The sequence below is a fragment of the Zootoca vivipara genome, chromosome Z1, assembly GCF_965207765.1.
Source record: "Zootoca vivipara chromosome Z1, rZooViv2.hap1.1, whole genome shotgun sequence".
NCBI lineage: Eukaryota > Metazoa > Chordata > Lepidosauria > Squamata > Lacertidae > Zootoca > Zootoca vivipara.
The window spans coordinates 52,692,075-52,704,777 of record NC_142583.1 but is presented as its reverse complement, the minus strand read 5'-3'; the positions used below and the strand labels follow the sequence as shown (position 1 = coordinate 52,704,777).

Below are 12,703 nucleotides of genomic sequence, written 5' to 3'. Positions count from 1 at the left end.
CATTTGACACTCTGTAAAAATAAACAAAAATAAACATCGCTATTACATTTCATTAAATACATTCCATTTATAATTGACCCACCTAGCGACAAATAATTACAATTACAACAAATAAAGGCTTGACATATCTTGCTTTGCATGTCATGCATCTATCTCATATATTGGTTTCACCTTTTAAGTTGCATTACTGAAATAAATGCACTTTTCGACAATATTCTAATTTGTCATGCTGGCCACATGACCTGGAAGCTGTACGCCGGCTCCATCAGCCAATAATGTGAGATGAGCGCTGCAACCCCAGAGTCTTTATGATAAAGGGCATAATGGCTGGACTCAAATACGGTGTGAAATCTTGGTTTGTGATACATAACTGTAGTTTGAATGCCTCACAGTGGCTTAAGCTTCCAAGTGTGCAGCAAACCAGCTGGGGTCGAGATCTGCTTGCTTTTGTTTCCTATCTGCTCAGCATTCAACATCAAGCTCGCTTCCATTTTCATGGCGCAACAGCTTTCCAAGAGGTTTGTCAAGGCTCTGAAGAATCACCATCACATATTTCAACAGCAAACTCATTCTCTGAGTGAGGATCCTTATACAGTATTACCAAAACGGCACCATCCACAAACAGAGGGTAGCATCAAGAGGTATGCGGGAACCCCAATATTTGCAGAAATACAAAAAAACAAACCCAATCAATGAGGACTGAAAAGATAGGGGACTCAGAATGCCATTTTTATTGGGGGCAGAGAGAGATGGAAATGAGTATTCAGGAAGAATGAGCCTAACAGCAACTCTCTCTACCTTTGATTCCCAGTAACTGGCATTCAGAGGCTTACCACATGCTTTGTAAACCAGCTAAAAACTGTGGTTTCAGATCCCAGTCACAAAATCTGTTAGCTGGCTAAGGTTTGGGCATGAAAATCCTGGTTCAGCAATACAAAATGTGATTTTACATGACCTCCAGGATGCTCAGAGGAAGTGGTAACGTTTATTGATACATCAACACCTTCTGCTATAGATTGAATTGCTTTGCATACCAGCTTCAGCTCCCATTTTATATTTACTAAAAATTCAAACTAATTAATAAAAGCAGTGCATATGGATAGTGCATAAACAAGACATGACTAATGGATTTCTTTTGCTTCATGACTTCACACCAATAACTGCTATTTTGGAAATGAATTACTGGGAAAGGATTAAAATGGAAATAAACATATATACCCTACTATATAGGTCCCAGGTGGCGCTGTGGGTTAAACCACTGAGCCTAGGGGTTGCTGATCAGAAGGTCGGTGGTTCAAATCCCTGTGACGGGGTGAGCTCCCGTTGCTTGGTCCCTGCTCCTGCCAACCTAGCAGTTCGAAAGCACGTCAAAATGCAGGTAGATAAATAGGAACCGCTACAGCGGGAAGGTAAATGGCGTTTCTATGTGCTGCTCTGGTTTGCCAGAAGTGGCTTAGTCATGCTGGCCACATGACCTGGAAGCTATACGCCAGCTCCCTCGGCCAATAATGCGAGATGAGCGCGCAACCCCAGAGTCGGTCACGACTGGACCTAATGGTCAGGGGCTCCTTTACCTTTACCCTACTATATATATATGTTGTTATACTTGGTTGTGACAAATAGTTGCCGTTGTTTTTTAAAGAAAGTTTCTTGATTACCTACTTCCATACTTTTCCATTATTTTAATATTCCCTTGCTCTTCAGCTTCTTTGCTCAGAATGCTTGTACTTTTCTACATCCGTAGCAGCAACACTTAAATCATGTTTATATTGTAAGAATGAAAACATAATAATTAGTTCCAGAAAGGTGTTGTAGAAAGGTATTTTAACTCAGAAAGACTGCGTTTTGAGCTATGCCCCTTCCTCCTTAAACCTTCTTTTACTGAGACACATATTCAGTTTTTTCAAAAGAATTCTATTAGAATTAGCTACTCATCTGTGTCACCCCTACAACCTGTAATTTTACTCAAAACGAGCTCACTTTCCACAGACTCCGATCTCCTAATCCAACCTAGACATATTCATCTCATTAGTTAAAACAGAGCTGGGGAACCTGTCACTCTCAAGATGTTTCTGGAATCCAGCTCCCATCAGCACCAGTCAGCGTAGCCAATGGTTAGGGTCAACCGCAGAAGACTCAACATCATTTAGAGGGCCAAAGGCCTCTTCAGTGTTCCAAATGAAAGCACCACACACACAACCCTTGAAGCCATATCAATGGTTGCTTCTGAATTGGAATCATATGAGTGTTCAGTTGCTGGAAAGCATTTGCCTTCCTCTTACCCCTTTTCCTCATCTTATTTTATTTTTTTATAAGCTACATGTGTACCCTTTGGAGAACCTTTTTCACATAAAGCCTACCTCCCGTTTGATTTTGGAACACAATACAAACGGCAATGCATTTATAGCGGAGGATGGAACAAAGATATCTAATACATAGAGTAGACAATAGTTTAATAAGAGCAAATAAAACCTACTCATCCGAGTCGGATCATGTTTTCCACCAAGCTAGTAAACAGCTGCAGACAGAGTCTGCTTCCGATCAAAGGGTCTATGTATAACATATTATACCTCTGTATATATCTGATGGTTCACTGGTAATTTTTCAAAACCATAACCTCTGAAGCATATGACAACTATATTTTATTGAAGACATACTATGACCACTCTGCTCACTAATTCAGAACAATTCAAAATGCATAATGCAGGTGCCAAAAGCCATCTAAATGTCTACATACTCCATCTGTTGGCTTTGGTGATTGTAAGATTGCAAAAGACTTCAAAAAGAAAAGGGGGACATTTTAAAGTATAATGTGAAAAATAATAATAACAGAATGGTGTGTGTGTGCTTATTTTCAGTGCTCAGAAGAAAACATTTCTCAACTAACAGATTTAAAAGGTAGCTTTTAGTGGAATTCAAAGGCAGGCAATTTACAAAGTTGTAAAACCACTAAGACTACAATCTTTGAAAAACTTACTGGAAAGCAAGCCTCATGGAGCCTAGTCAGACTTCTGAGTAAACAGAAACAGGGGTGTGTTGCATGACACTAGCTAGAACTTAATAAGGTTGTTGAATTTCAGTTGAAACCAATATTCTAATTAGAATGAAGAATCCAGTTTGGTTATTTTGCTTGTACTTTGAACAAATAAATGTTAAATGACAATCTTTTGCTATACAGACAGACATATATGGCAGTTACTCTTATGAACAAGATTGCAGTTCTACCGGCAGGCTACAAACATAGCACATTCCTTCCCAAGATTGTATACTGCAATTTTATTGATATCGAGTTGTTGTTCCAATATTTAAATTCCAGAGTCAGATTTAGAGTCAATATCCAGACGAGAAAAAATTCTCAAACCACAAAATTTTGCAAAATGCAATTACAGCTGCAGTCATTTTTTTTATTTTTTATTGCATAGCATTCATGAAATTTGCATACTGCCTTTCATTCGAAGATCACAACCAGGTCCGCAACATAAAAATACAAAATGAGAACACAAATTATATAAAAAACTAAGAGACTAAGAAACAAATAACCGCTCTCTAACACACAGATTTAAGAGGCCATAGAACTATCAGGAATCCTAACAGCTCAGATGTGCCCTAAGTTCATTTGAGTTGCAGACAGGAAAAAACCAAGCTGTCCATGATTTACTGTAAAATGCAATGCATGCTTACCCACCATGCTCACTGGGGCTTACTCTCTTGTAAGCATGCCATAGGATTACTGCCTTGGTCTAATTCAGGGGTCCAGCAACCTTTTTCAGCCATGGGCTGGACTACATTTTGAAAAAAATATTGAACGAATTCCTATGCCCCACAAATAACCCAGAGATGCATTTTAAATAAAAGGACACATGTAAAAAACATGCTGATTCCCGAACCATCTGCGGGCCGGATTGAGAAGGCGATTGGGCCGCATCCGGCCCCCGGGCCTAATTCTTGAAGTTCTTTATTCTAAACCAAATGTTTTAGATCCTGACACCTACTGAGAAGTGGTTATATCCGTTTCCCAGTGTTCGTGGGGCTGAGTGTTATGCTAACATTTCACCTTCTGCAACTCTACCTATACTGTTGCCCAGGTTATTTCAACAAGATTGCCGAGAAAGTATGGTAGAGGTAACAATATACTCTCAAGAGGCTTTGAAGATCATTACGTTTAACAAAAGGTTTCCATTATCCAAAATGTATCCATCTGGGGATACATAGAGATCATAACAGAAAAGTGTGCTGCAATGTTTCTGTGGAATGTTTAGCTTCCTGAGTGAGTTACAAGAGAAGCCAAATAGAGTGTAACTATTTCAGATATCTCACTTTGGAGTTAGAAATTCTGATAAGCTCTTCTTAAGTAGTATCCTCGTGGAACATCACCACCTTATGGAAAAGGGGGAGAAAAAGGAGGACCGTTCTCGTGGACTCAAAAAACAGAACTGTGCAGAAACACCTATGCAAACGTTACCTCATATGTAATGTGTATAATGATGCATGACTTCATAAGATTAACTGCAAATAACTATCAGACAGCTGTACAACCTGCTGTTTTGCAATATGCATGGAAAGATGGACCATGGTATATCTTCAGTTTCAGCAACAGCCTAATAGAAGATTTCCTGCTGACTTGACATCAGCTTGTGGTACAGGTGCAAAGGACTTATTTCCTGGCAAGTGCAAGAAGAATTAATCTATAAACCATAAGGACAGCTTCTCCCATTCCATAACAGTTTGTGAAATTAATTGCAATAGCATGCATATCAACTTTGGGTACAAAACCTGTTCTCCTATCATGAGCTACAATCAAAACAAGTGGGCGGGGGGGACCCCAAATAATTCCCTGCAAAGCTAATTGACGGAGATGGATTGAATAGCATAACTGGGAATTGCTCTTTCTTCAATTATTTCTGGCTATTGAAAGGTCTTCTGACAGAAACAAAAAGATGTCGATTTTAATTAACTGAAAAGCAATGAGAAATGTTTCAGCTGGTCTCAGTGAAGGTATCCCTGAGGTGAAACAGCTTCTCTTTTGCATAGTATGAACTTGAAATTTTGCAGCATGTACTGGCTTGAGAAATACACACACAAAAAGCCTTGAGGGAGGCACATTTCTTTTCTGGTTTGGGCCTTAATTTTTTTTAGAAATTATGCTTCCATAAAAATTCGCCACTGGCTGGGCATTTCTCTTAAGATAGGTGAGGAAAAGCTTTCAGTCTTTTGACTTGCTGGGCAAAGAGGGAATTAAAGGACTGGAGATTCAAATAATGCTTATGGGGGAAAAATATGAAGGCAAACTGCTAACACTAAACTCACTTTGGAGATACTTTAGACAAACAGTACAACATTTTGATATAGGTTGGGCCAATATTATTCTTGGACTTAGTAGCATCCCCGAGAGCTGACATAACTCAGTACCTAAAAAGTGAAACCCCGTATATGAAACTAAGAAGCAAGTCTTATGAGATTCAATAGAGCTTACTCCCAGGTAAGTGATAAAGCTACAAATCCCAAATTCAAATGTTGCTTCTTCCACGATCTCTCAGCTTCAACACCCCCTCACCCAGCAGAAGGAGAAAACAATGCTGACTTACATTAGAGGGTTGCTAGAATTACAAAAAGCAGTGAAACGAGTTTGTGAAATGCTTTGAAAGTTTAAAATACAGAGTTGTTTTTTTTTTAAATGTTGCTGGGTTCTTCTTATTCTATTCGGCAAGATTTAAATACCACTTAATTGGCAAAATTTTGAAGCCACAGGATGTAATTTATGTAAAGGAATATCCTAGTTTTAACAATCTTTGGTGACAGGGGCTTAGAAGTCTTTAATCACAGCAAACTGTTAATTGTTGAGCAATCTGCTATATATCTCCGATATCCACCGAACAGACATGCACCCTCTCATTGGGTATACTCTATACACCAACATCTGTCAACATGCAATGAAGATAAATTTAGAGCTCACTCCATCCATATGTCATGCACATATGACAGGACTCAGATAGAAGCACTCTCAGTTTCTGCTCTATAGCCAAGGGGACAATTGGGGTTTATTCTGCAGGAGCTGGCACTTAATGACCTGGTGTTAAAATAATTTCTGAGATACATTACTTTCAATCCATTTCAAAATGTGTTAAATTGCCCCTCAAGTCTTCAATCCAGCTAAATAAATCAGTAGGAAAGAATCTAAATTCAACACTAGTGAAATTTTGGTAGATTTGATCATGGTTTTACTGCATATGTATCAACTGTTTTTCGTCTGTTCTTTGGATGATACTCTGGCCTTTGGCTAGTGCAATAAAAGTTTTATTCTCTCTCTCTTTCTCCCTATTTTCATATTTATCAAAATGCAGACACCACTGTAAGAGCCTGATTCTAGGGATGCCATGTCCTCAGAGGAAATCCTACTAAGCACTATTCCTGTGCCAAAATCTGGCCCCATTCCCTAAAGATTCTAAAAATGTACACGTGCACATTCTGCACAATCTACCTGCACAATCTGTACCCTGAAGAGAGTGCAAATTATGCAAAGCAGCTCCATCTATGCAGACTTTATGTGCAAACAGTTGGTAGGCTCCATCTACAGCTTCAGATCACTGTGCAAACAAGCAGAAGGCACTTCCTGTATCCACACAATCATATCTCTGTATGTGTCATATCAACAGGGATGCTGTGCTATGCTACCAGTCTAAGGCCAGAAGCAGACAGGGTTGCCATGCTATATTCTGCGCTGAGCAGAGGTATCCCCCTCACCTGGATAGAATGTACTCCTTTGTCGGCTGGAAGAAAATAATGTTCTGCATTTTACATTACACTATGCAATATAAAATGTCCTGAACCTAATGCTGCACTTTATATCATATAGCAATACAGAAACTGCAGGGAAACATCAAGATATATGCTTTCATTTTCTTTTCATATAGAAATGAACCTAACATTCATCATTTAGAAGCTTAAAACCCTGCACAACTAATGCACAAGGACTGTCATGTACACACAATTCCTCAATACGTTTTTGGTTGGCTTAAAAAAACAACAACCCAAAAAAACCTCCTTATCTGAAACATAACTTAAAACACAAGCAAAGCATATTGGAAGAAATGGCTGGCAGGTTCCAGTACTTTCATCGTAAAATCGTAAAACTTTTGTGAAGTAAATATATGCTTCACCCTAAGCGTGTGTTTATCTGGCTGCCAGAAGGATAAAGTACTGGAAGATGTCAGCTTTGAATCTGTTAGACCTGCAAAGGTAGTTAACGTTTTAAAAGAAAAAGTGCATCTGGACTTTGTAACTTAAAGTAGATAAACCTTTCAGTTTGCATGTTTCCTTGCAACGTTTTCCTTGATACCATACCTCACTGGTTTCCTGTCTCGAAGCAAATCTTCCAGACTCTTTCCACAGTGTTCCGCAACAACCACTAGCCTCTCTGATGAAAAATGTACATAGAGAGACAGATTTAGTATCTCAGTGCACACAGGCACAAAAACACTTTCACTCTCGCATCCCACTGAAATTAAAACCATATTATGGTAGCACTGCATCTCGTAATACAAAGAGAATGTCTACTTATTTTAGGGGAATAGAAAATCATACTCAGTATACAGTTACACAGAATATAACCGAATTAACACATAGATGGCAATTATTTGCAGCCAGCAACTGTCTAGAGCAATTTCATTGTAGAGAACATATGAGCATTCCCCGCCCCCTCCCCCATTTCACATCAGCAACCATGGTAGTTTGGGGGGGGGATAGAGTAAATAGAAATTTTCTGTGATGGGCTGTTTTTACTGATCTATAATTTTTTATTTGTTTTTGGTTGTATTCTACCAGTTTCTGATTTGGCAATTTTTACGGAGTGTGTGCTTTTAGCATGGTAAAGATTTTGTTATTATTGTTTTGGTTATAAACTCTGAATATTGTATACATTTTATATTTCTGCATGTTGCCTTGGGTAATTTTTGAAAAAGGTAACTAAGTTTTTTTTTAAGCAACTATTCCCATTTTTTGAAAGTTTAGTTGTCACTTTTACAGTCAGTACTTCCGATATTCTACTTTTTCTAAATGCATTTGGAAATGTATTAGAAACTTCTAGTACAGTATTATATTAGCTACTCTTTCAGTATCAAAACTACCAAGTTTTTTGTGTAAGTGAAGGAAGACAAGAAAGAAAAAAATAGATAAGTGGGTACCATTTTTTTGGAACAGGGCTAGTATAATAATAGCTAAACATACAAATTGTTTCAGTTGCTACGAGTACATATGGGCTAACCTACTCCCTTGTTATTTTCTCTTTTATTTTATTTACCACATTGAGGAGATAGACCACTGTTTTTTGAAAAGGAACATTTATCCATCACTGTGAAGGAGGGTAAATTTTAAGGCATAGCACTCACCCCCTTTGCTACACCCAATATGCTAGCAAGTTTGGAAAACTCAGCAATGGCCAGAGGATTGGGGAAGATCAGTCTACATCCCAATTCCAAAGAAGGGCAGTGCCAAAGAATGCTCCAACTACTGCACAATTGCGCTCATTTCACACGCTAGCAAGGTTATGCTTAAAATTCTACAAGGCAGGCTTAGGCAGTATGTGGACCAAGAACTCCTAGAAGTGCAAGCTGGATTTCGAAAGGGCAGAGGAACCAGAGGCCAAATAGCAAACATGCGTTGGATTATGGAGAAAGCTAGAGAGTTCCAGAAAAAATGTCTACTTCTGCTTCATTGACTATGCAAAAGCCTTTGACTGTGTCGACCACAGCAAACTATGGCAAGTTCTTAAAGAAATGGGAGTGCCTGATCACTTCATCTGTCTCCTGAGAAATCTCTATGTGGGACAAGAAGCTACAGTTAGAACTGGATATGGAACAACTGATTGGTTCAAAATTGGGAAAGGAGTACGACAAGGTTGTATATTGTCTCCCTGCTTATTTAACTTATATGAAGAATTCATCATGCGAAAGGCTGGACTAGATGAATCCCAAACCAGAATTAAGATTGCCGGAAGAAATATCAACAACCTCAGATATGCAGATGACACAACTTTGATGGCAGAAAGTGAGGAGGAATTAAAGAACCTTTTAAGGAGGGTGAAAGAGGAGAGCGCAAAATGTGGTCTGAAGCTCAACATAAAAAAAAAAAACCAAGATCATGGCCACTGGTCCCATCACCTCCTGGCAAATAGAAGGGGAAGAAATGGAGGCAGTGAGAGATTTTACTTTCTTGGGCTCCTTGATCACTGCAGATGGTGACAGCAGTCACGAAATTAAAAGACGCCTGCTTCTTGGGAGAAAAGCAATGACAAACCTAGACAGCATCTTAAAAAGCAGAGACATCACCTTGCCGACAAAGGTCCGTACAGTAATACCTCGGGTTACGAACACGATCCGTTCCGGATCGCAGTTCGTAACCCGAATAGTTCGTAACCCGAACGCGATGGGCGCCGCCATCTTGCGCATGCGCAAAGCGCGATCGCGCGCCGCTTCTACGCACGCACGCGCGGCGAAAACACTTCCGGGTTTGCGCAGTTCGTAACCCGAACTGTTCGCAAACCGAGGTGGTCGTAACCCGAGGTACGACTGTATAGTTAAAGCTATGGTTTTCCCAGTAGTGATGTATGGAAGTGAGAGCTGGACCATCAAGAAGGCTGATCACCGAAGAATTGATGCTTTTGAATTATGGTGCTGGAGGAGACTCTTGAGAGTCCCATGGACTGCAAGAAGATCAAACCTCTCAATTCTGAAGGAAATCAATCCTGAGTGCTCACTGGAAGGACAGATCGTGAAGCTGAGGCTCCAATACTTTGTCCACCTCATGAGAAGAGAAGAATCCTTGGAAAAGACCCTGATGTTGGGAAAGATTGAGGGCACAAGGAGAAGGGGACGACAGAGGACGAGATGGTTGGACAGTGTTCTCGAAGCTACGAACATGAGTTTGACCAAACTGCGGGAGGCAGTGCAAGACAGGAGTGCCTGGCGTGCTATGGTCCATGGGGTCACGAAGAGTCGGACACGACTAAACAAACAAACAAATTTAGGAATGGGCTGTAATGGTGAAAAAAGAACAGGAATTCAGAGATCAACTGAAAGACAACAGTGCCTCATGCTGAAACATCTCCTGCCCTCACCAACTCCATTCACACAGGAATATCGATTGCCTTACTATTATCCACAACTGAGGTGCGTGGATGAGCATGGGGAACAGTTACCCTGAACAGCTACCAAAATCTTAGTAATTGACAACATTGTTCCTGATAACAGCATTACTTAAGGCAGCATTTCCGAAACTGCGCTCCCTGAGCTTCATTTGGGTGGTCTGTGGATTTTGGTTGAGGATGGTATATCCATCCCATTAAATATCCACATTGGTTTTTAAATGCATTTATCGTGCTTCTTTTATTTCTTGTATTGTATTTTATGGCATTACAATTTGAATTCCATGGAAATTCAAACAAATAAAAAGAGATCGTGACTGGCACATCCATTCTGCTGCACTAATTTTGTTATAAAATGCACCGCCAGCTAAGGCTATTTTTGGATTTTCCTCTCTGAGCTGCATCACAATACATTATTCTTGTATAGCTGCAAGAATATTGCCATTCTACGTACAACCATCTCTCCTTTAAAAAAGATTTACAATGTGAAGCTTCTCCTCTACTTTGCCAGACATTCTGCTTAGCTATACAGCAAAAGCTACAGTTAAACAAAATTCACCATGTAAAAGAAAAGTAAGAAACTTCACTTAAAAGTAATAAAACTGATCCCAGGTGTTACAGTCACCCTCCACCCCTGCCAAGATACCAAGACAGCACGATCATATTGAATAAGTTTGGAACAGTTTACAGAAGACAGGAAAACCCTGACTTCTGAACTAACTTTTATTCTTTGGCAATCACTCATAGCTGAGTAAGATTGTCTTCCATAAACACGTTTTTAACAATGAGTCCGTAAGTGACTGTGGAGGCCAATTCTGGACCCACACATCCTTCCACAGTGGGGACATTGGTTCCCGGGAGGGAGTTGATCACGGTGTGGATTTGCCAAGCGCGCCTTCATCCTAGCACATTTCTCCCTTGCGTTCTGAGTTCAAGTGTCTTCAAAGTCCGTGACACCTTTGGTAAAGGCTGTTCTCCAACTGGAGCGCTCGCAGGCCAGTGCTTCCCAGTTGTCAGTGTTTATACTACATTTTACATTTATACTACATCTGTTTATACTACTTTTTTTCTTTAGATTCGCATTAAGACAGACTTTAAACCTCTTTGGTTGACCACCAGCATTACGCTTTTCATTTTATAAGATCGGAATAGAGTAATTGCTTTGGAAGACGATAATCAGGCATCCGCACAACATGACCAGTCCAACGAAGTTGATGTTGAAGAACCATTGCTTCAACACAGGTGATCCTTGCTTCTTCCAGTACACTGATTGCCTGTCTTCCCAAGTGATGTGTAAGATTTTTCGGAAAATACAATGCCCTTTAAAGGACAGGTCACATGTGATAGCCAGCATGAGAATGGGAAAATCAAAAATGTAAATAGAACATATAAAGTCAAGTGAAAAACTGAACAGCCGATTATAAAAAGCACATACAGTAGAGCAGTATGCAAGGCAAGTTGTGAGGAAAGCTTTTTCTCTTTCAAGGAGCCCTCTGAGTGCAGACGGAGACAGGCTGCACACATAGCATTGCAGTTCTCCTCACAGGAGGAATATGTAAGATTAAAAAGATGCACTTAAGAGATGGCATTTTGCAAGGGAAATAGCCTGCTAAAAAGGGCATAGCTCAACCCGAAATCTCCTTTTTCTCAGTCATGTTAAAGTCCCTTCCAACTCTACGATTCTATGATTGACTTGACACATTCCGTGGCCTATGAGACATAGCTTGGGAGGACTTCTGGATCCTTTGCTGTTGCTTGACGCTCAGGTGGCCTCAGTGGTGCGGAGTGCCTTCCATCAGTTTCAGCTGGTGAGCCAGCTGTGCCCCTTTCGGGATAAGGATAACCTAACTTTTGTCCTCCATGCTCCGGTAACCTCTAAGTAAGATTTGCTGCAACACATTATGCGCAGGGCTGCCTCTGAAGACAGTTTGAAACCTTTAGCTGGTGCAGACGTCAAGCCGCTCACTAGGGTAAGATGGTTTGAGCATATTACACCAATCCTGGCCTGACTGCACCGGCTGATTTGGTTTCCAGGCCCAATTCAAAGTGCTGGTTTTGACCTAGAAAGCCTTAAATGGACCACAATACATCAAGGACCACCTCTTCCTGTATGAACTGACCCAGACCCTGTGATCATCACCTGAAGCCCTTCTTCATGTGCCTCCTCCACATGAGGTCTGCAGGGTGGCAACATGAGAATTAGTGACTCCCCATTTGTGGAATGCTCTCTCCAGAGAGGCTCGCCTGGTGCCTTCATTACATATTTTTACATACAGTACCATGCGAAAATATTTCTCTATAACGAGGCCTTTGGCTGATTAACATCCCAATGCCTTTTAAAACGTGTTTTTGGTAGGGGATTATGGGTTTATTTTGATTTTTAAATGTATTTTTGTGTTCTTATTTTGTATTTCTATGTTGCGAACCACCCTCTGATCTTTGGATGAAGGGCAGTATACAAACAGAAATAACAGAATAAGTAAATTACAGCTTATACTTCATCTTCAACATGATATATGGCACACTGATAAGTTCCAAAATGTGAGGACTGGGAGAGAATTGTCG

The 12,703-nt window shown here is 40.2% G+C and overlaps 1 protein-coding gene across 7 annotated transcripts in view; it reads right to left on the bottom strand.

Moving 5' to 3' along the window:
- Positions 1-12,703, bottom strand: part of TBCK (TBC1 domain containing kinase) — a 90,251-nt gene that overhangs the window by 68,544 nt on the left and 9,004 nt on the right. For 5 of the 7 annotated variants that reach the window (XM_060278487.2, XM_060278486.2, XM_088660472.1 and 2 more), the window contains one exon: positions 7,342-7,414. The exons of the other annotated variants lie outside the window; for them this stretch is intronic. In XM_060278487.2, the coding sequence (XP_060134470.1) occupies positions 7,342-7,414 (73 nt within the window). The remainder of the gene's footprint in view (positions 1-7,341; positions 7,415-12,703) is intronic. 7 annotated transcript variants of the gene reach the window in all.